The 24,135-nt window shown below is 38.2% G+C and overlaps 2 protein-coding genes across 4 annotated transcripts in view; both read right to left on the bottom strand.

The window, feature by feature from the left end:
• Positions 1-10,135, bottom strand: part of LOC113009960 (nuclear receptor coactivator 2-like) — a 50,157-nt gene extending 40,022 nt beyond the window's left edge. For all 3 annotated transcript variants that reach the window (XM_026148667.2, XM_026148671.2, XM_026148670.2), the window contains exon 1: positions 9,952-10,135. The gene's annotated coding sequence lies outside the window, so the exon portion shown is untranslated. The remainder of the gene's footprint in view (positions 1-9,951) is intronic.
• Positions 10,136-11,891: 1,756 nt separating this feature from the next.
• Positions 11,892-16,034, bottom strand: lactb2 (lactamase, beta 2). The gene is made up of 7 exons (XM_026150869.2): positions 15,806-16,034; positions 15,122-15,282; positions 14,805-14,925; positions 14,361-14,539; positions 13,659-13,807; positions 13,104-13,191; positions 11,892-12,523 (listed from the first exon to the last, which is right to left on the bottom strand). The coding sequence occupies exons 1-7, from the start codon at positions 15,925-15,927 to the stop codon at positions 12,480-12,482; spliced, it is 864 nt and encodes a 287-aa protein (XP_026006654.1). The 5' UTR covers positions 15,928-16,034; the 3' UTR covers positions 11,892-12,479.
• Positions 16,035-24,135: the final 8,101 nt, after the last annotated feature.

Raw genomic sequence — 24,135 nt, 5'->3', positions numbered from 1 at the left:
AGTTGGACACAGCACACTCAAACCACACTGCACTTTAACATGCACCTGCCACCACTGAGATAGCTGTGCGTGTGTGTGCATTTGTCAGTTTGTGTGTGCATCAGAGTGTGTCAGTGTCTGTGGAGGAAAGATGGACAGCTGATCTCTACCCAACTCCTTTGTGAATTGCACAAGCACACATGCAAGCACAAATGTTCTTCCTGCGCACATGCACGATGACAGAAAAATCCTGTGGCTGTCACCCAGCCCACTTTGTGCACTGCAAACTTAGGTACTGCAAAGGGTACATTTTTGTCAGTCATTTTACCCAGGACCTCAAGTAGAACAAACCAAGACAGTAAGATGCACACTGAAGCACCAGTAAAATACAGATTAACCAGTTGGACTGTTTTCTCCCTTTCGGAAACAGCCTTTTCTCAAAGGAAAGAACATGCAAATAATTTCTAAAGGCTGTTTTAAAAAAATAAACAATGGGCCCCCAAAGTGACTTGAACTTTGCTTTCAGCAAAAACAAAGAAACACATATTTGCACCTACAGAGTCATGGCAATTGTGTAAAGACCAAACTTTGTAGTTAGCAATGGAGGGTTACACTGTTAATTATTTGCATAATAGACATTGTGGTAACCAAGCACGCACATACACACTGACATGCACACATTCACACACACACACACACACACACACTGAGTGTCTGTTAGATAGAGAGAGGGAAGAGTGAGAGGGAGCTACAGAAAGTCAATGAGAGCCACACAGAGAGACGGCCTACTTCCTGACTGTGATTAATTTCTGTTACTAAGCAGCTCTATGGTAACACAGACATCCACAGCTACACCGAGCTCAGAGCTGGTTTACAGTATACAGCCTATGCGTCTAACACATTACACAAGTTAGACGCATAGGCTGATAATCCTGGCCAGTAACGCAAAATATATAATCCCATATAAGATGTGCAAAAACAGCCCATCTGCAATTTGCAATGTTCACAATTATGCATCAAATTTCTTGTGAAACTGTGAGATTCCGCCCATGTCTTATAATGTTATGTGAAACATATGACTAATTTGTGAATATGAACAAAAGCACCCACAGTCATTCAGGGAGGTTAGCATGTCAACTAATTACAAATTCTGCTCAATCATTCATCTTAAGACTGCACAAAAATTACCCTTAAGCCACAAATGACTTAAGTAACTCTTAAAAATGACAAGTTTTTCAAAAGCAGCCCTGTCATCTGCTTTTACTCTTAATCTAATTATTCTCTCTCAGCCACAGATGTGATGCTAAACCAAAACACAAGAAGCTCAGCTTTGATGACCTCTCTTTGATCACATGTGGACAAAAGGATATTTATAAACTTTTACAATTTTTCAGTTATTTCCTGAATTTAATAACTTGTCATTACGTGACTTTGATTCATCTCCAGAGTCTCATGGTGAGAATAGGATCGGAGTAACAAATGGACATCAGAATGGACTTAATCAAGCCATAATATGCATTTTGGCCACAGTGCTGCTTAACCTCTTTACTGTCATCTTTGCAGCAATGGTCTGTCACCAAAAGGCTGTGATGAACAACACAATTAGCTCTGGCCATGGCCTGCGTTTGTTCTGCAAAAGCCTGTTATGCTATTAGCTTGTATTATCCAGCTGGAAGCCTGTGGAGTCTCTCTCTCTCTCTCTCTCTCTCTGTAACACAGCTCTGCTGTCATAGTGCTGGAGAATTACAGCCGCCATCAGCTCCAGCTAACCAAATTAGCACTTGTTATGCAACCTGCTACACTTGGCTCACGGGTCTACTGCTTCAACCCTGCACAGCTTTCCATATGGTTTGCACATAGGAAGGCAAGTTAGCTTTGCAGCCTGCTCCTCAGCTGAGTGGCAACATGCTGGTTTATTGCTTTGTTTAAGCACTTTAATCTGCTATATGTATCCCTTATATGCAACAGACGTTTACTGTAAAACTAAGACTTTCTGCCACGACAACACAACAGCTGAGAGAGAGTGAATTCAAAGCCAGAAACTCAAATCATGTGAGGCTGCATGCTGCGCTTTCATAGCCAGCTGCAGTCTTCAGTGTTTATAAAAAAAAAATGAGAAAAAAATGACTGTAAATGTATCTGCCAGAAGGTGTCTTGATACTTGCTAGTTTTAAAATTTGACTTTCACTGTCTCACTGTAGCATATGTGGTTTAAGCAAGTCAAACTGAAGACTTTTAAGACTTTTTTCTGCCACTTTAAATACCACTTTCAAATTAAATCTAAGAGTAAACTGGTGATGGAAAACTGTGTTTAGAAGGACAAATCTTTCCACATTTATTAGTTCAAATTACAGTATTCATTTGGATTTAGGCATATTTCCCAAATTAGTCAATAATGAATCTAAGAAAAAATAAAAATAGAAACATAAATCTTGCCTGAGATGCTATTCATTCATCCCAAGTTTGAAAGAGCCTCAACAAAAGTGTATTTTAAGTGGTAAGCATTACTGATTGCTCTCTTTGCTATTCTTAAATCAGTTGTCAAAACCACTGCAAAAAAACAGATCTAAAGGGTTCATTAAAGTACTGGCTTTTAAGCATAGTCCACAAATTTACAATCGAGTTAATGTCAGGGCTTTGGGAAGGCCATTCCAGAAGCCCAACATCAGCCTCCTTTATCCATTCCAAAACCAGTTCTTATGTGTTTGGGATCATTGTCCTATTGGACCACCGAAGTTTCCACCATCTAGCAGCTGATTTGAGGTGAAATTGATTAATTTTGAGCTAGTCCTCCTTCTTCAGTATTGCATGCCCTTTGTGCAATGTATCATTGGAAGAACATTTGGCTTGTCCATGTACAGCTGCAGTTGAAGTTGAAGGTGTTGATTTTGGAGCAGTGGTTTCTTTTTTTGCCCTGCACCCTCTCTACCAGGTTTGAACCTTGCTGAATCCTAAAATGTTTCTGAACATCCTCCCTCTCATCTGAGGTCAACAGTTTAGGTCTTTTTCCCGACATCGGCAAAGTGGTGGCATATCAGAACCACTTGCATTTACGTAAATTATTTGAACCGATCATCCCAGAATCTGCGTTTGGAAACACTTGAATAAATCTACAGTTCTCCTTCTTAGAACCTCACTGAGTTCCTTAGACTTTTTCATTGTTCTATATTGGTTGAACCAGTGAGTTGTGTCAAACAAATGTTTTCTTATGCTGCCAAAGAGAAACTAGCAGTTGTAGTCAACTTAAAAGACATTAGAGAACCTTCAGCACATCTGATTAAAAATGTTTTATGTATGCATGTTTATATTTGTATGTGCCTGTATGTGTACTTTTGACCATGTTTAAACCAGACAAAATCCAAAATAAATTTAAACTTGTGGACCCAATTCTAATTTTTAAAGTTGGCAAAGGTGTATGCTGAATAAAAAAATCTTGAAACAGACAAAGAACCGTTCAGAAAAGTCATAAAAAGCCTCAAATTACCATCATGAATACATGTAAACTTCCACAACTGTGCCCTGGCTAACACTGTAGCTTACAGTACTAAAATGAGTACTATGATAGCACTATCATATACCAACAACAAGGGGAAAGGGCTACATTTTTGAAGTGATTCCAAGATTTAGCTGAAGCAAATATGAGGCAAGTATAAATCTAAGTATGCACAAATTAAAAAACAATAGTATTGGATGAGTCTAAAAGACTTCCTATCATTCAGATACATGACAAACAAAAAGATTTCATTTAAATTGTAGGCGGTCTGAGCTTACGTCAGGTTTTGATGTAATCATTTACAATACAAACAATTATTAATTAACTAAATAATTCTTAATGCTTCTTAATGGTGTTGACCACACTGTCTTATAATCATGGCCACAGTCACAAGTATCATGATATATGATACTTATTTGACATATGATAAGTATCATCTTATCATATGTCAAAGTACAGTAGAGTCTTTTAAAATTTTTCGAAGAAACACATTGGTGATTTATGATGACGATGACTGATCAAACTTTCCAGTCCACGAGTATTTTATTTTAGGTATACATACGGTAAATAAGGGAATATGAATGAAAGCCCCTCCTGTTGTTGTGTGCAGTCACCATGTCAAGAAATTACAAAATACTTGTGGTTTTTGCTGCAATCTATTCTTTGTCTGAATTTCGAATTAAGATCATATTTGAGTCATAAGCAACAGACATGTAGATCTGACTTGCTCCCCTAACAATAACAAGAATTTTTCAGCCGTTGCTCTGCATCTCCCAAGAACAGCTTTTCTTTGTACAACTATCCTTAACTTTCAGATGCCTCATAGCATGCCTTAGGTCTCATGGTTTTACTATAACCGCGAGAAAAAACAAACAAAAAACAAAACAAGTGTTTCCAGTATATCTATAATAAGTATGTATACTTTTTGCAAGAATAGCTACAAGTGCTTCGCCTTGGCTAGTATCTGAGCAATGATGTGTTGCTGTTGTTGTATTAGAGCTCCTCTCCTCAGTTCTCTCAGCTCCTGTCATTAGGATAAAATATGATCACATTTTAAAAATATGATTCAAATGTTTTGATGTATCTGAAACTTTAAGTCCTTTAAATCATAATCGTGGCAAATTATTAAACACATCTAGCCTTTAGAAGTATTAGCCTTTTAAAATAAACAGGTGGTAGACCAAAAAACTTTGAGTCTGTATTAAGCCGCTATTGTGGTTGACACATTAGTCATTGTTCATTCAAACTGCGACACATGCTGACCCATGCATCCAAAATAGAATAGGAATAGAAAACGATTTTTCAGTGCAGGAGCACAGAAATTTCCAGATGGCACTGAGGGAAACTGTGGAAATAATTTAGTTGAGAAAGTTGAGATAGTCTACCCAAAACTGAAAAACCTCCATGATCGCTTTTTCAGTCCATCAGTGATGAAACAATTTTTAATTTTTTTAATTTTTTGGAGTTAAGAAACTTTTCATTTGGAAAATGGCTGGCCCACACGTCAAATGCCACTATAAATGAGTAAAGGTGATGTCATAGTTCATGGAAGCCACAACCAGAAAGTTATGTAGGGATCATACTACATTATCTATCTGGAGATCTGCAAACACCACAGAGAAGGGTTATACTTTTATAGAAATTAGCCTCAAAGACGCATGGGTAATCGATAGTGCAGTCTCTTACATGAAAGCCCAAATGGTCCCAAAGGCAGGCACGTTAATGAACACTCATGTGAAAAATATAGTTTTCACAGGGCTCTATGCAGGCCTTGTACTTTAGGATTTAACATGCTAACTGACGCCTGCAGAGTCTAGGATGTAGCCCTTGTGTTTCTTGCAGTTTCTCTGAGCACTGGGAAATTCCAGCATTGTGCTAAACACCTAAAATGAAGCATATTTTATTAGCAGCATCTGGCTGCTATTTACCCTCTTAATTCATATGGAACCAGTAAGCATGGACCCAAAAGCATCCTTTTTTACATGACTTCTTGTCACTCAGGCCGAGGAAGGCCTTCATATACTTGTCAGTGTGGAATCTACAATACCTGCATCAATCAGTGTTATGTCTATTGTCAGGGTGCTGCTGCTCCCATCGTGTATGCACTGTATCTGAATGTTGCAGAACAAAGCCATATCACTACATACTGCCAAATGCTGTAGAAGGAAAAGGAGACCTATTTTTCACTACAGCTCTCCAATCTGAAATGTGCTCCATTTTGCACTGGTTTATATAGTACCCTTATCAAGGCTTTTCACTGTTTACATTAAGGTCAAATAAAATAATATGGTTGGACAAAAATAAATAAAAGGAGAACTTTGTTAAATAACCTACTGAATGTGTCAACAGAGATGATAAAAACCAGTGAATTGGCTAGCTGATATCAGCTGATATTAGCTTATCGCAGATATAAAGTATTGGCGTATGTCACATCTAGCACGATAAGAAAGAACTAATTTAGAAACTGTGTAACAATTACAAAGATTGTACAAAATAGGCTGCCTTAAACATTTTGCAATCTAAAGCATCGTCTCTTACTTATTCAAGATAACTTAAAAAATGCGCATGAGCCAATACATCGTCTGACCTTTTAAACACTCATATATGAAGTCTATTCTAAGACTCTTTTATGTTACTTCCTATTATTCAGTAATGTTTAAGGAGATAATTTGTATTCAAATCTGCAAGTCAATGCACTTTGATTTAGAAGTAAAACGTATGTTATCATCAGATACTGTAACAATATCCTGCAGATTCATTTTGCTGAGGGAATATTACAGTGATTATGGTTTTCAGGCACCACAGGAAGCTTTCAGGGGAGTCAGTGACATGGGTGTGTGTGTGTGTGTGTGTGTGTGTGTGTGTGTGTGTGTGTGTGTGTGTGTGTGTGTGTGTGTGTGTGTGTGTGTGTGTGTGTGTGTGGTTAATTAGAGCACTTGGTCTCAGGAGGATCAGACCTGGAAGGCGACTGTCTCTGCTACGTGACAGAAAGCCAGGGGCAGAGTGTGTCTGATAAGTTGGTGGCAGAGAGAGGAGACAGACATAAACAAACACAGATAAGTCGACAAGCATGCACACACCCACACATACACCCCTTGGTAAATACTAGTAGATGTACAGATGAACCAGTTGTGCTGGTATTTAAATACCCCCCTAAATCATTCCCAAATTAACAATATCAGCTTGTGGGTGAGAAACACTGAAGGCAACGTTTGCTCTTAAGTAGATACGGAACCCAGTGCTCACCACCTGAATTTGCTACAGCTACAATTTTGGCATGTTTATTTTCTAGTCTGTCACTACTTTCACGTCTATATCTGATTTAATTCACTCACATTAAATTAGGACTAGATTTATTTTAAATCCAAGACCAGGATAACATCAGGGATTGATGGCTATGATTTAAATGTGTGAATCTATTTCCTTGCTGTCCCAGGATAAAACGTCATAGAAAACAAACTGAGGAGAAATGCACAGTCAAGCCTTGCCCTTCCTCCTTCTCCTGCTGCTGCCGTCATTGGTCAGGACATTATTTGAGCCCTCATGTGGTTTAGTGAATTCAAGCCACTAAGGATCCCTCATTGGGCAGGCTGCCAAATTTGTGTTGAGATCTTGGACTTAAGTACATTCCTGCACTTTGCTGCAGCACTATAAGGTAGTTTTGGCATTGAACATTGTATTGTAATGTGCTAGAATTTAATCAGACAAGACACTACTCTGTAACTGTAATGAAAATGTTACAAAAACACAGAGCAAACAGATAGAGGTGAATCCCTGACTAAAACAAAGCATGCACAGTATTTTGTGCTGCCTGACTGTTTCTATGCATAAATAGCATAATGCCTCTTAACCCCTTAGAGAGAAAAAAGGTACAAAAAGAAGGGTTAAACAGAACCTGAACACTTGGCCTACATGTTGCAATCCCTTTCAAAGTTCAGTTTTGGGTGCCGGGAAGAGCAAATAAGCCTAAAAGAGCCCAAAAAAAATCATAAGCCCAGCCCTCAAAGATAACATTTCCAGAGGAATCAGATGGCACCTGTCACGTAGGCAAACTGTCAGGTTTCCTGTAGTAAGATACCTGCACAATAGCAAACACAGAGAAACCAGCACAACAGCAAATAAAGACAAATTCTTATGCCTGCATTTAAAAAGGCCCACCTCACTGCAAGACAATACGTTCTGGGCTGTGAGTGTTTCTTTTCAGCGTAAACCTGCACGACATGTTTTTGTCACAGCCGCACTCCTCATTCTATGCTGTCCTGTTAGCATACATACACATGCTATGTAGTCCAAAAAGGAGCAATCTGCTGAATATATAAGAGGGATGATTGTAATATCTCAAACTTGGCCACTCTAAAGTGCAAATCATTTGGCTTTTGCTTTGCAAATTGGCTTTTAACAGCATACACATATAACAAAGGAAAAGCAAAAGTGAAAGCACTCTCAAGGATCATATATCATGAAAAAAAGACGCAAGTTTGATGTAAATATCCCTCATTTCCTAAACGCCTGGTCTCAAATCACACAACGCCCTTCTTGACAAACCAGCAGACGTCCTCCCATCTTTACAGAGTATAGCCTGTTATGACTTTAAATACATTAAAAAAAATGATGACGATAATAATGTCAGTAGTTTCTATCCATCTACCAGTCTCTAATGGATTTTCACCTACGACTATTCCCACTGGACTAAAACGATAATATCACTTGAAATAACATGTTCTTTCAGATAATTAGCCTTTTTATTATTGTTTGTTTGCAGCTTCAAACCTGAAAAAAAAAAACACATTCTGGAGAGATAAGCATCCCCTCACAACACAGTAGAGCTAGCTGATAAACTATGTCAAATTAGATGGAAGAAAAGGAAAAGACACTTGTTTTTTAATTATTAAAAATCTATTATTAACAGCCATTTAAACTGTGACATCATTCTACTAAATGCTGGAATTATACCATCATGAAATAACATAAGTTATGAACTACCTACAATTGTATCTTTAAACTGAATTAACAACAAAAACATGGAAATTTTAATATATTGAAGAACACTAGCTCTCTGGACCTCTGATAGCATCCTATAGAGGTATCCCAGCAATTTCTATGGGTTAAACATTTTTTCTTCTAACATTTCCATTATGGTCTTTGTTTATGGGTTAATTATAGTGAAATAAGTATTTGAGGGACTTGGGTACATGGCTGTGAACTGCTTCACTGTAGCTGATATGTTAGTTTCAGGCTTGAAACTTGAAACAAAAGCAGAAATTTTTATTTCCTGATGGCAGTTAGACCACCACAACCAGCTGCTACATGTACACACTTTAAAATGTATCTTGTGGGTTGACTTTGCTTTTAACAACTTGTTTTAATTTGGTAAAGTGCCACAAATTCTAAACAATTACTTAGCATGTATTAACAGAAGTGTTTTTATGAGAAAAGGACATAAAAGTTGTTTTATAAGTCTGAACATTAAACAAATATTAGATCTGTGTTCTGTATTTCCAAAAATAAAATAATTTATGTGGGCCCGCTGCAGAATTTCAGCCAATTTCTGTTCAATGGGATTAGTAATAGGAAGTGGAACAGCTCTTTTAGAGCGTCTCTGGTTTTACTTTGAAACTACAAACCGGAAGTGTATGCTTGCGTTTGTTTTGCTTGACGCCTGAGTTGCTTGAGGAAGTCAAAGCGATATGAACCAGTGTGACAATATCATAAAATGTTCACTGTTAAACAATTATATGTCTGTCTTAATCTGATAAACCCATCTGTGATCAACGAGGGTTTAATTATGGGTGGTTACATGAAACTTTAACAGGAGCAACAAGCGAGCACTGAACGCTTGTGGCTACAGCGGAGGTTCACATAAACCAGCAGTTGTCGCTTCTCTCGATCAGGAAGAGGGGATTTAAACAGCTAACCGTTAAAAGTTAAACGGCGAAGTCCTGGTTGGGATATTTGTGCCGTTGTAACACGGTTGCTTAAACATCTTAAACAAACAGCAGAGCCAATCTGCGTTCACTTCTTCTGCCGAACATTTGAACCCTAGTCGTGGATTTGGCAGGTTACCAACGGAAATTAGCATTTTTATCCACCGAGCTAGTTTCGCCCGAAACCCCGTTTCAGTAGTGATAGCTGTCAATCAGCCGATTTGGCCGATAAACACAGCGAAGTATACTCGCCGTCAGACCCGGTTCGTGAACACGGATGAATGACCTGCGCGTTTAAATACTGGACGAACATAACGTTATTTCCTGTAATCAACTAATTAACCCTGTGGTATATTTTCACTACCCAATAAAAATGTAGAACCGCCATGAAGGAAAACAAAAAAACATGAAACAACAACAACAAATGCACATCATTTTAGTATAGAACTCGATTTAAATTAGTGGACACTTTGCACGAGCCCTTACGTTAATACGTGTTTTTGGAGGTGGGACTAACGGGAGAAGTGGGGGTCAAGAGAATGACGGGAAACTTACCTGAGAGTTTGGGAGACCGTGGGTGCCTGACGTGCGGGATGTCGTCGGGGAGATGTCGGTCAGCGGGACGGAGCGGCAGCGGCGTCCTGGACCGGAGCCGCCATGTTCATCTGGCTCAGAGGCTCCTCGGCTCGGCTGTTTATCTTTACCAGTAGACCCCCCTCCTCCGTCTCCACCGCCACCACCCCCACCTCCACTCATCTCATTACCACACGCCAGAGCTGGGTGTCTCTGCAGTTCGCCCTTTCTCAGCCTCACTCGTGCACGCAAACTCCCGTCAGCTAGTTATTCAAAGGGAAAACTGAACTAAAAGCCCTGAATGCAATTTTTATTTCTATTTTATTTGTGAGATAGTTTGTGACTTTTTGTTTTGTCAGTTCTGACTGCGATAAAAGAAAAGTAAACCACCAAAATAAGACACCCATATAAAGTCCCTTTTTTCTTTTTCGTTATGGGAACATTCACATTTATAGAACAAATGGTGAACGACGTATGATACTTTTAAAAACGCAGTTTCAGCAATATGTTGTATTACGTGTGCATTACAGTTTAACGCAGATGTGCAAATAATTAATTAAGACGTATTTATAAAGCGCATTTAAACAGCTGTATAAGACAACAGAAAGTTAATATAACCTAAATTACAAATTAATATAAAAAAATGGGGGTGGCCAAAATATAAAACAAGATAACAACCGGCCGTCACAGTCATAGTCAACAGATTAGGAATTCCACCATCTTTGATGCAACTCAGAAAGTGCCATAATCCTAAAGTTTGAGACCAGAACAGGTGACATGAAGTAAGAGTTCTTGGAATTAAACAGCTGTAGTATTTTAATCTATAATTAGAACTTTGTTGACAGTGACTCACCAGGTATTGCAGTGCGAAATTATGAATAACTTGACTGAAATTTTAAAACTTTGCAAACAATCCAGTGAGCAAGATCGGTTCTTTCTTGCAGGCTGGTTCTGCCCCCCTTGTTTGACACCGCTGCTTCCAGATATAGTATGTAGGGTGTAGTTAGTAACTTACAAAATATTTTCCTGTAGTCTCTTAAATACATGTTCTCCCTTTGCCAATACTTAGTGAATGCCATAAACATGCTCATACAGTTCTAAGATTTAGACGCTCTGACAGTGGCCTATATATGTGAAAGTGTATTTCACAAATTAAACCTACAATTATATTTCTGTCCACAATACACCGTATAGGTGTTAGGTGTCCATCAAATGTCCTGCATTAGTTATGCACTGCAGTTTTTTTTAGTGTAAGGTGAGAGATTTTCAGTAAAGACACAACTGAATCCCAAATGAGCAAAATGTTGAAAAGGGAAACATGGAGGTCCATGTACATAATTCACTCACAGTTTAATTTTAACCTTTTTTTTCACAGTATTCCATCGCATATTTACATATAATATTTTTTTAAAACAAGTTTCTAAAAAACTAGAACAATTATAATGCAAATTATTGTAACTGACCATGGTACGATGAATTTTGCCATAAAATTAAGAGATACTGCCACCTAGCGACTGACTGTGTGTGTGCAGCATTTCCAGTGCAAAGTTTAGAGATTCATTAACATGACTGAAAAGACAGATGGCTTAAAGTTCGCAAAGGGAGAAAACAGCTGGATATAAAATATAAATATATTTCTGTACACATCACTATTTAGATTTCTCATTGTGTCACGGTCAACAGTCTGGGAAAGCACCAAAATGTTTTATTTTCCCCAGTTCCCATTCCCATACACACACTTTATGCTTTATTTGACAAATCTTTCTTAACCGAGTGCCTGCATAAAAAAATTCTATACCCAGAAACAGCTGAACAGTTAAGCAATGAATTTCCTTTTACCCACATGAAACCTTTCTTGAGATATTGCAATAACACACCTGTGATAGGGAAGTGCCAGCCTCATAAATAACAACTCAATGACAAATGTTATGAGATTATTTACTTTCTGGGCTTCATTATATACAAAACTCAGTAAAATAAAGTACAGTACATTCATTTTATACTGTATAAATCCTACTCATCCCACTTACATGACAAGAAAGTATTGTTAAATGGAAGACAATGCTGACAATTATTTTTAAATCAACACAAAAAGCTCACTTTAACAGCCTCAACTCAAAAAAAAGAAGACATAGAATCAGTTAAGCAGTTTTAATTAGGGGGGGGGGGGGGAGACAGGGGAAGTGTTAGGGGATGAGGTTATTCTTCATGCGGCCACAGGCGGCTGACCTTGAGGCAAATTTTAGCCTTGTTTAACTATAACACAGGCTGCAGCTCAGTCCTGGTGAGTCCCTTTGTTTTCTGTGCCTTGTGTGTTTTGAGTTGTGAAATATCTGAAGCAATGGGTGTGACTAATACAACAGATTTTTCCTCTAGAACATTTCTCAATCAGCACTGGTGTACAGCACAAACATAGCGCTGAAAGCAATCATCTCGCATTCAAAAATCATTAGCTGTTGATCTTGAAAATCCCAGCCCAACGCTCCATTTCATCTCACTGTCAGTGGATGTCACAGATTGCTCTTCCATTTGCTGCTCTGTGAAGATTCGTTCACTGCGGGAAAGAAAGGTTTACATTTGTGTCACAGCCAAATTTTCTAAATGACAGCAGCACAGTTATAATTAACCTGCAGTCCTAAAGTATAGTAACTAAAACTACCAACTCACAGTCGTATACCTCTGCTCACCATGCATGTTGAAGTTTACAACCTGTCTATTCAGACTCATCAGTTACAGGACAGAAATTGGTTTCATGAGGTCACAGTTACCTTGAACTTTGACCACTGATTTCTTATCAGTTCATCTATGAGTCTAAGAGAACACGTATCTCTGATATAATCATGTTCCTCCCTCCCTAGATATTCCTGATATATCACGTTCGAAAGAATAGGATAGATGTGAAGTCACAAAGACTTTGATCTTTGGTCACCAAAATCTAATCAGGCCTTCTTTGAGTCCAAGCAAACCTTTGTACCAAATGAGCAGAAATTTCCCAGCAGCAACAAAGAGCTGCTGCCAGAGCTGAGGCATTAAAAAAAACAACATGGTGAGATACGTCTATTTTGTTGGATCATATTTAAATCATTACAGTATCTGCTGGAACTTATTTGTAAAGGAAGTAAATGAGACCATACCCAGACTGATTCTGCCTTCTTTCTCCAGCTTCTTTAAGTGATGAACCAGGTTCACATTAGCTGCTTGGTGCAGGTGTTTAGGTGTGTCCTGAGAGAAAAGCAACACAAGTTTCAGTGTCATTTTTTTGTGATCCAGCCTCAAAACAGATCAGTCTGTATGGGATCAGGCCAAGGTCAAAGTCAATTGTATAGCACATGCTAAACCACCAGAGCTGAGAAAAGTGCTTCACAGGCAGCCAATAATAAAACAGAAACATTTCAAGAAACCGTTTAATTCTGCATTTAATTCTGAGTTATTATTAATCTCTCTCTTTTTAAGTCTATTTCTTGTAATATTGTTGATCATCTGATTAGCAGAAACAAATGCTCTGCAATGAGTGTGAACATCGACAAGATCAGACAAGTACAGCAGTGCCAGCCCATTTAGAATGTAATCAGAAGGGATTAGATTGCTTCCATGGTCAAAGATGGTAGAATTACTGGTAGAAGTCTACCCAGTCTACCTTTGACAACAAGCTGGAAACAGCATCAAAGGAAAAGAAGGTTTTTCCTGACCTTGTACACAATCTTGACAAGCTCCATGGAACTGAAAGGCTTTCCTGCTCCATCCTGAATGGCTGCCAGGATCTGTTGTTCTCTTTGGTCCCTGTGACTGATGTAGTGTCTGATCTTAGAGCCAGCATCCTGAACCACAGGTCCGTGGCCTGCACAGAGAACAGCAGCAGCAAGCTTTTTCTCCAGTCATCGGAAAGACTTTGTTAAATGAATGCACGTCAGAGAGGCAGAACTCAAAGAAGCACAGCCGGTAGCTCTGAAACAAGTAAAGTCGATCAACGGACAATTTATTGGCAGCTATTTTGAAAATAAGGTAAATATTCACTGGTTTAAAAATAAAAAAAGAATTATTCGAGGCGTTTCGGTGAGTGAATAGGTGCGGATCTTAGAAGTGGAAGTCATAGAGTAACTTATAACAATGTCATGAAACACTCCTCGCAATAAATATGGAAAAACAATTCACCATTATCTAATATAATGGAGACGATGATCTGTGATACAGCATGGTATCTGCAGAATGGTGTATCAAACTAGACTTACCTACATTTTTTTATTAAAATATACATTTCTCACTGGTGTAGTGATGATGTACCACATTGTGTGATTGTGTGCAAACAGGTTGAGGGGGGGGAAAAAAACATTATCCAGAGGGTTTTTTAAGAAATAAAACAGAGGGCCAAGCATCAGCGTATCCTTGCTCACCAGGGTAGATGAGGTCAGCCTCCGAGTCCAGCAGGATTTGCAGAGATTTCATGTAGTCGTAGAGGTCTTCAAACACGGCCGTGCCCTCGCCCAGGATGCAGTCTCCAGAGAAGATAGCCCGCTCCTCCTCCAGCACCAAGGCCATGTGGTCATCAGTATGGCCCGGAGTGAAAAGCACTCTGGGAAAAAGAAATGGCTCTCTGCTCAATTGTCTGATTGTAGATTCAGACAAAAGCCATGTCAGTGTGCAGAATGATAATAACCATAACTAAAGGAATATTAACAAATTTTATTTTTTGTTGGTACTGCAGCAGATTTCATGATATTGGTTTGTATATTTTCACCCTGAAAAAGTCTTTGAGCTATTGTTCTTCTGTGTATATTATGACAGATGTATTTTTAATGCTCTTTTATAAATTCACAACGTGTAAAAACTGAACTGACTTGAGTGTGGCTCCCTCCGTCTCAACAACATCTCCATCTTTTAGGTAATTGTAGTCTTTGCTTCCTGCTGTCTCTCTTGCTTTGTTGGAGCGAGGCAGTTTGCTGACTCGGACCTCAGAACCTGCAAGATAAAAAAACCCCCTAAGAAATGAATACTGACTCACTGAGTCTCTAAGCCAAAAAAGTACAGGCAGTTTTTGATTCACTAAACTAATAACAGATTTTTCATTAGAAGGTGGCTTTTAGATAGATTTCATGATTACAGTAATGATGAACGGTGAAGTAACCCAACTATACCCACACATTCAGGGGCTCACCAGTTATGTCCCTGCAGATATCTTCTACTCCACCTGTGTGGTCGTGATGCCAGTGTGTGACGATGATCTCCTGGATGCTGGTGCTGAACTGCTTCAGTGCCTGTTTCAGGCTGCTGATGTATTCAGGCACAGCAGGTTCCCCCGTGTCTATCAGCACCCGTCTGGAATATAATTGCTCATTATATATTCACCCAAAGGGTTTTAAAGGTAACTATGCATATTCATATATTCCAACTCTACCGATGAGTACTCCATTGTTCTGTCTTATAGTTGGCTATTGTTTTATAGCTGTTTTATTCACATTACAGAGAACTAAGCGCTCCTTTTCACTGCAAACGTAGTCTACTATTTTTGTTAAATATTACTCCAAACTATTATTATTTATTATATTGAGTATATGCCGAAGAAACAAAAAGACCCTGGCAATTAATTTCACAATTTCAGCTTTGTTCCATCTGTCACCTTTATTATCCAGAAGCGCGAAAATGCTCAAGTTAAAAGATTTTAAATGGAATTTGGCATTAGCGCCCATTTCTACAAGCTAAGACATTGCACGGAAAAGGAGTGTCAAGTTTTTGGCCAGCTAGTCCCTTTCAAATACACATGAGCTAAACAGACAACACATTTACTCATGTTTCCTTTTGGGAAAATGATCAACGTCACTACTGGCTCGACTAGAGTCACCTTTTGCCTGTGCCGACCAGGTAAGTGTTGGTTCCCTGCAGAGTCATCGGTCCCGGGTTACAGCCCAAAACCCGAACCACTCTAGCAGACAACTGCTCTATGCGAGGAATAATGGCGCTCATAGCTCCAGCTGGCGTGAAGTTATCATCAGTACAAAATAACAAAACATACAGAAGTAAAAGTTCAGGAGAATCTCATACAGGATATAAAACTTGTTTACTTCCTGTACGTACTAAGGAAGATTTCAAAATAAAAGTCCTGAGCTCGCTCATCCGCGTCAGTGTTTTGACACGATCCTCTATCACCCATTTTAAATGTGTCACTTAAAGCTTGCTGTCAGTACTGCTGTGCCTTTTATCTTATGTTCTTTTTCACATTATTATTGTAACTTTATTTCATGCTGTACTTTACAGTATATCTTTTCAATTCGAAACTGACTGGGTAAACCTATCGCATCTTTACATCTCCCACCACATCTGACTGACTCACATTTTCACACGTGTACTTTTGATAGGCATGTGTGGATTGTGGGGAAAAAGGTTTCTGTGGTTTTACTGCTCTTTGTTGTCTTTGTTGTTAATGTCTTTGTCACTACACAGCATTTTCGTGTCACTTTCTTAGATATTTTGCAGGTTAAAACAAGGACCTTCTTTTCTTTGGGTCAGTACTGCTTGAGCCCATTCAACAAACAACCCATGTATATTAGTGCCATATATGAACATAACCCAGTTCTATATAATTCGAATTATTTTATAGGAGAAAAATAATGACAGCTCCAAAAATCCCCGTAAAGACTAAACCGGTCTTTTACAAGCAATAGTACAAACCAAACACTAGATGGGGCCATTGTCCAGTTTGAGTCACCTCATACCCAGGCTGGCACATTGTGAATATATAATTAAAAATCCAAGATTATCAGTGTTTGTCAGACTGAGTATTATTAAGGATAATCACGCTTTGTAACTTTATTAATTTTAACCTCAAATATGACAACTATCTGGTCGAATGGCTAATGTTGCTGTCATTAATCCTGAAAGTTGAACTATGGGCGGTTTCAGGTCAGTCAAAATCATTAAAAACTGTTTGAAACAGGGTAGTTAATGAAGTTTCATATATATATTTGGGAATACATTAAGAAAGTTTTGCAATTGTTTTAAGGGAATTTTGCAGCAGGCCCATGGACTGAACACATAGGATGAGAACAGCTTTACAAAAATATTATTATTATTATTATTATTATTATTATTATTATTATTATTATTATTATTATTATTATTATTATTATTATTATTATTATTATTTAAACTGCAGCACTAATGCTATGTTTAAATAAAACAAATACTCTGATTTGTAGTCCAGTGGGTTCACGTGTACACAGAGATGTTATGAACTAGCCTTCTCTGAGAAGCTCATTGGTTTATTGGCTCATTTGCTTCGTTTGCTCATTCATTAAAAGTGTGTTCATGTTTGGTAGTTTGTCTATGTAGCAATTTGTGTGCATTAGTCAGTAGAAACCACACATATATATCTTTTACATAAGTACAACAAGCTTGAAAAGACAAGCTAGTGTATTCTAAGAGGAATTATGTCCATTGGATGAGCAGAAGAGTGCTGCTTTAAAAAACAAACAAACATTTGCATGCTGGTAGTATTTGACCACTTCAGGCTTTTATCAGAAACCTTTGAGGACTTTGCTTTGATTCTCCATTGTCTCTTCTTGGAGACAGTAGAGGTGTTCCAGGAATGTCCTACATCAAGCCCTGCTTTGCTCTTTTAAGCCCAAAAAATAAGAAAACTTGCTTATAGGTGCTATAAGACATGATCCTGGAGGCAATTTGGGAATGAAATTCATTATATTTTGTTTGAATAAATGTGATTTGACACTTAGAATTAAGTTAGGTGCTATTCCCACTCTGTACCCATCAATGCCATAATGCCTGACAATGTAATTAAAAGAGTTATTTTGTTCTGCTTTTCATTTCATTTTCTCATTTAATCAGCTGTCCCACTGCCTCGTAGATTTCACCACAATGACGCCCAATCAAAGCAAATGTTCTGAAATCTATGTAACTGTACATCAGCTAGATAGTACAACGGATAACGGTGCTACACAGTATTAGAAGTTAGCCTTACAGAAAGTACTCATTTGCAGAATATTGTTGTTAGTTTTGTTGGATGTCTGAATAAGTGTGCTTTGCTAAGTTTTCTCTTTGGATGATAGTTTAATCTTCAAGATGAGATTAAACGTGCATCTCTCTTTTACAGCCGGGCTGGTGAATTTCATATGAATAGTTTACAGAGTCAACAGTATGTTTGAAGAGTTAGTGCAAAAACATTGCAGAGATAAGTGCGTATGCTTAAAGATGCTACCAAAATCACACATGACACATACTTGGAATCAGTTTTTATCATTTTAAATTCTTAATTAAAGCAGATTTCAAGAGCTTTATCTTTTCATACACTCAGATTAAACATGGTGAGCTATGCATGCTGACAGCCTCTGCTTTGTTTCCTATAATGAGCAGGGGATCTCTTACAGACTAAGATGGAATCAAAAAGTTGTGAGATATGCAGTGCAAGTGGGCGTGATGACAAGCAACTTTCTAAACAGTGGACTGTAATTGGTAAGGACTAGAAAGTACACAGTTTAGCACTAAATGTCAGTTGTAACTCCATAGCTTGTTGGCTTAAGTTGTGAACAGTTTGTAACAATATGTCCACATTCATCATAAGAACAGAGGGGAATCATTTAAAGACTCAAGACTGTGTGTCAGATGGGGACCTTCTTTTTTATTTTTTGTTTTGTTTATATTTTTAAACATCACATGAAGTTCTTGAGGGAAATTCAGTACAATAGTGAAGTAAAAAATAAATCAGCAAGTTAAAGTTTCACTCAGGTTTCATGCCCCTGGACTAAATCATTCATGTTTAATGATTGACTGATTATTAGGCATCGCTACAAACTTGTGTTGAACTCATGAAGCCAGGATTTTCAAAAAGACAAGGAAAGGTAGAAGGCACCCTTCTTACTCATAAAGGACTAAATGTTCTTTTTCTGAATGTCTTTTAACCCTATAATCTTTAAAGTGCCACATAGATAAACTGAAATAAAGTTTCCTTTGGTGAGAGTGGGTGGAAAATCTTGTTCATTAATCTGTTAAAGTTTTATTGTTTGGGTTTCAGGTCTTTACTGTGTGTTAAATTCAGCTTAGCCGTCAGTGGATTTTTATGGAGGGATATTTTATTTGTGTCTTCTGTAATTTCCTTTTTAACTGACCAACACATTCTTGGCTATTACTATTCTCTTAGTACAGGAAATAAACTCTACACCTCTTCTGTAACCTCCCTCCCACATCACTTTATGAAGGGAAATACAACACATGATTATTTCCAAGGGGCTTTCCATTATGTTGAGGTCATTAGGTATTTTCCTGAGTGCATGACCAGGATTCCTACATGCATTACAACATCAGATCGATGCAGTCAAACGAAGCCAAAAGCAGATCGAGATGCAGCGATAAATCGCCCGATGGACGACTCACACATCCCCCTTAACACCTTGTCTGATATTTGTCTCCCATAAATCATGACCCATAAAATCAGGCATAAAAGAGGGAAGGATTCAGCTCTCTATAATATTTACAGGTGGAATAAGTGGAGGGGAAAGCAGCGAGACATTATTTCCCTAAATGAAATAGACCCTGGCAACTGGGGAATCCAACGGCCCCACCCTCCCCTCTCTCTCTCTCTTTGTAATTACACAACATAATGGTGGTGCAGTCGGCCCGTAATCTCCCATTATAATCAGTCTCGGCTGCCTCCACTCGCTCTCCACCATGGTTTCTAATTCAATATAAATGTAAATGACTGGGGGAGAGAAAGAGGGTGGGAGAGGAGCTCAGGAACAGTATAGAGTGTAAATGTGGGAGTCTGATCTCACGACAAATCCGCACTCATCTTTACGAGGAGCTGTGTTCATACTTGTAATAATTTATACAAACTGGGTATTGAGTGAGAGGCCCGCAGACTGCTCCTGTGGTCTAAAGCAGACAGTGGGTTGTCATGGCATCTTAATTTGAAAGCTTAATGAGTAAAACTTCAGTGGACTGACACATTAAAGATCCAGATCCTATCATGGAGACGATTTTGGTTTTAAATGTCCATTTTTATGGACTGGTAGTTTTTGACTAAAGTTTTTGTTCTGTTTCATCTTCAGAGGCTCAAAATTAACTGGTCAAGCTAGCATTATGTTAAATATAAGGGTTGCTTTTGCAGTACGCTTTGTGTCAGTACCCATTCGCACTGTGAAGTCTAATCAGTTTTGCAGCATTTGGCTGAATCTGAGCAGTGAGAATAACCCTGTGCACTCCAGAGTTCATCCTACTGCTTCTATCAGCAGTGACATCATTGACCCATGGGCTGATTCCACATCCATGTCACATTACCTCCGTGTTGTCCGACAGATAATGTTTTATACTTTTTCTTTATCATAGTTTTCTCTTCCTTATATTCTGGTGCAAGTTGATCTTGGCTTTATTTGTCCAAATAATGTTTGTTGTTGTCTGTAACTGTAGGTGGTTTGCACCTTGTTGTAGACCCTCTTTACCTCCACTGGTGACAATGACACGCCTACCTTTTTGAGAGTGTTCTTGGCTTTGTTGGATGTTGTGAAGCTGTTTTTCTTAACCACTTAAATTACTATTTCATCGTGCACTTCTGTTATCTTCTATGGTCTTTCACGCCTTTGTGTGTCAGCCAGTGCATTACTTCTTTTTACAAATACAGCAGATTACTGATTTTGGTCACTCCTAAAGTCTCTCCTACCTCTCTAGTAGGTTTAATTTCATTTCTTCAGCCTAATGATGGCTTACCTCATTTGCACTGGCATCTCTTCGGACCTCATATTCAGCTCTTTTGAATTAACTTCAGATATTATCTGTTTCATTTGTCATGAAATAACAAGGGAACAGGCCTCACCTGGCCATGATACTGTCAGTCAGTTGTCCAATTAATTTTGAGCCTCTGAAAATAGGAGACTATGAATAAAAATGGATGTAAATGCTAGACAGTTGAGCCGTTGTTTTGTAAAATCCCTTGAATTAAAGCTGAAAGTCTGCACTTTAGTCGCATATTGTTTGATTTAGAATCTACTCTTGTAATGCGCAGAGGCAAAAGTAGAAAAACTGTGTCTTTTAAAGACTAAGATCAGAGGGGAAATTGCCATTATTCTCACAGCCCTGTGCAATTACAAAAACAACATCTGTTTATTCTTACATTATTACAACATTATAATAACTGCCATTTCCCATAGGCTTATTATGTGTTACTACTGAGAAAAGAAAATGACTTGAGGAATTTCAGACAGCAATCTCTTCTCCATATTTAATTCATATAATATATCTCTTTGGAATGAAACCCCTCATCTGTCACATAGGCTTTGACAAAAGATGATATCGAGTTAATATAAAATTCACCTAATATAAAAGATCCCACCGAACATGGCACCTCTGATACCTGCAAAGTAAGTGTGAAAAATCTAGTCGCAGCTTCAGTCTGCAATGAGAAATGAGGCAATATGTTACTAAACTGTATCGCAATTCATAATTCAAAATGCTGCGTAATTAACTTTCTCCTCTGGAGCCTTAATGTGATACCAAATTAAAGTAGTAGAGAGGGAGAGATGAATGAGATAGAGAGGAGAAAGGAGATGGTAGAGAAAACATACCGTGGTAAAGAGAGGTTATAGAAGTGGGGAAGAAAGGAGAAGCATTTCTCCTTTAAAGCCTTTTATTTTCATAGTGTAATATTAACTTTTACTGTTGTAGATGATTTCTGAGGATGCAGCAATGAAATCTCTGCCATCGCAGAGAAGGCTGAGATAGGATAGACACTTTCTCATCTCTATACACCAGGCTGATTCCTGCCTCTTGGCATAGCTGACAGATTTCTTTCACAAAAATCGTTAGTGAAAGGAGACTATGTCCCATTAATGTAAACTGCAGATGGCAGTTACTGCATTTGAATAATTTTGTGCTGTTTAATTTAAAGATTTTTAATAGTTTTCATTTAATTTTACTAAGCGAATCATAGATTAAGTCATAGATTTAAAAAAAATAAAATAAAATAAAATAAAATAAATGAAGAGTTGCGACCATGATGTCATTGCTTTGCAGCGTTCTGAAGCCTGGTGCTGAGTTTTTGGCCGTTTTTGGTCTCATTTTTGTTTTTAATTCAGGACACATCTCCTTACACTTTAGGAGCTTAAAATTAGCAACTGATACCAGGTAAGTGCATACTGAGGTCATGCATGAATTGAGCAGTGGGATTATTTGCTCAGACTGTTGCACAACTTCTCCAACTATTCCAACTTCTCCAGCAAGCAGAGGAGTTTCCCCCCCTGCTCACTGGTGGTTTTGCTAAAACAAAAAGGTCACTGACTGATTTCTAGAAGGTTAACTGAAGATTCACACCAGTAACACAAGCATATTGTCTATATTACAACAATTTGCTTACAACTTTTCAAAGTTATATTTGAGCCAATGAAAACCAGGCCAATAGAAACTGATATGATTGTGATACATCAAAGCAAAACTTTACTGCTTTTGCAAAGTTTGGCATATTAGACAGCTGCCTAGCTGGCGAGCAGTGAGAAATATTTGATTAGATTGTGTGGCACTATGCCTAAACCAGCTAAATCAGTAGTATATGTAATGGATCCCAGACTCCAGAATGTTTCAGAACCCCTGCACCAGGCAAATTAAACATAATGCATTTGGTGATATTTATTTTCAATGACATTCTTTAAGTGAAGCTACAGTCGCTGTACAGCTGAGTGGTATCCAGCTGAGTGGTATCTAAGAGTAAGGCAGAAAAAGAGTTTCTAAAATGTGGAAATAAAAAACTACAAATTTGTCCAAGCATGTACGGAACATCTTTAGTGAATATGGATGTAATCTCTTAAAGTAGCATGCTTGTATTAACACCGTTGCGTAGGTGTACAGGTGCAATGTGCAATTCAATGTGTTTGAATATTCAGTAACACCTGTAAGTATGTACGCGTATGCTTGCACATCTACCTAAAATGGAACCAGCATGTTAGTGTCTATGTAAGTGTGTCTGTGTCTGTGTATTATTGTGTGTGCTCACAGTTGTCAGCATTCAGGCAATGCCTCCAGATGCAACCCAAGGCTGGAGGTGAGAGACAGCTATTCAGCAGCAGACACAAGCTCCCTCCGGACTAAATTAAGGTGACTCTCCACTGACTCACTGTAATCATACAGGCAGAGACCTTAACAGAACATGGGTGGACAAGGATGCAGACAAGGATTTGGAGGATTGTTGTTGTGCAGAAGTACAGAGTAAAAAGAAAACTTTCAAAACAGTGGCACTCTGCTCTCGAAAAGATCTCTTCACTTAGCGATGTTGGCACAGATGCAATGAACCATAGCAGAAAATGAGCTAAAATTCATCCAGAATTAAGGTGTAATGCCAAAATGATTTAAAATGTCGTGTGTTTACTGGGGCTCCAGCTATTACTGCTCTCACAAAAGCCCTCAAGCCTTTAGGTTAGGATGTTACAGGTGTATGACACCTGTAACAATGTAGCGCTTAGTTTGTGAGGTTACTACGGATTGCTGCGGTTTTAGCTTTTGCTTTCAAGCTCAAATTAACTGATTTGATGCATCTTGTGACATGAGTCTTGTTTCGTAATTAACTTCTGACGTCCAGCTGGGATGGGCTCCTGTCATCCTGAATTGGATAAATGGAAGAAAAGGACTGTTAGGAAATGTTCCTGCGTCCAGGATTTCTGCTACAGAATCACACTTTTTAATGCAGTGTTACCTGAAGGCCAGATCATGACCAGTCAGTGTTTCTTTTTACTTAAAGTACTCTTTTAGTACTAAAGTTAAAAGTTCTCTTTTAATAATGTGATGGTCCCCAACAGATCCCTGAGCAAATAGCCCAGAAATATCATTCCAAACTATTAGCTCACCTAAGTTTGACAGGGTGACAGTTCTCTTGCTATATTCACTCTAAAAGACTCAAACTCTCTTTGATGTTTTTGTACAGTCAGAGTAGTCAGGTTTGACTTTTTTTTTGGTTCTTTTTTTTCTTCAGTTTTACGCACTTTCCGGTCTTTTGTTCCTCTGTCCCAACTTTGACACCTTTTGGGATCAAAATGACCACATATTTAAAAAACAACAACAACATGATCTATTTTCAGAGTTTCATATGTTGTCATTCTACTATGGTCAGTTAGATGTAGTGTTTAAATAATCTGCAGAGCATGCTATTTGACTTTTAGTTAAAGTTTACACATCTTCACAAGT

The sequence above is a fragment of the Astatotilapia calliptera genome, chromosome 18, assembly GCF_964374335.1.
Source record: "Astatotilapia calliptera chromosome 18, fAstCal68.1, whole genome shotgun sequence".
Classification (NCBI taxonomy): domain Eukaryota; kingdom Metazoa; phylum Chordata; class Actinopteri; order Cichliformes; family Cichlidae; genus Astatotilapia; species Astatotilapia calliptera.
Note: the sequence above shows the minus strand (reverse complement) of the source record. Positions and strands in the feature narration are given on the sequence as shown.

Excerpts from the sequence above, each read along its gene's own strand:
- lactb2 (XM_026150869.2), bottom strand. The coding sequence starts at position 15,927 with ATGAGCGCCATTATTCCTCGCATAGAGCAGTTGTCTGCTAGAGTGGTT. Across the intron at positions 15,283-15,805 it reads CTGGTCGGCACAGGCAAAAG|ACGGGTGCTGATAGACACGG; the intron begins GTGACTCTAGTC and ends ATTATATTCCAG. Across the intron at positions 14,540-14,804 it reads ACGGAGGGAGCCACACTCAA|AGTGCTTTTCACTCCGGGCC; the intron begins GTCAGTTCAGTT and ends TCTTTTTCCCAG.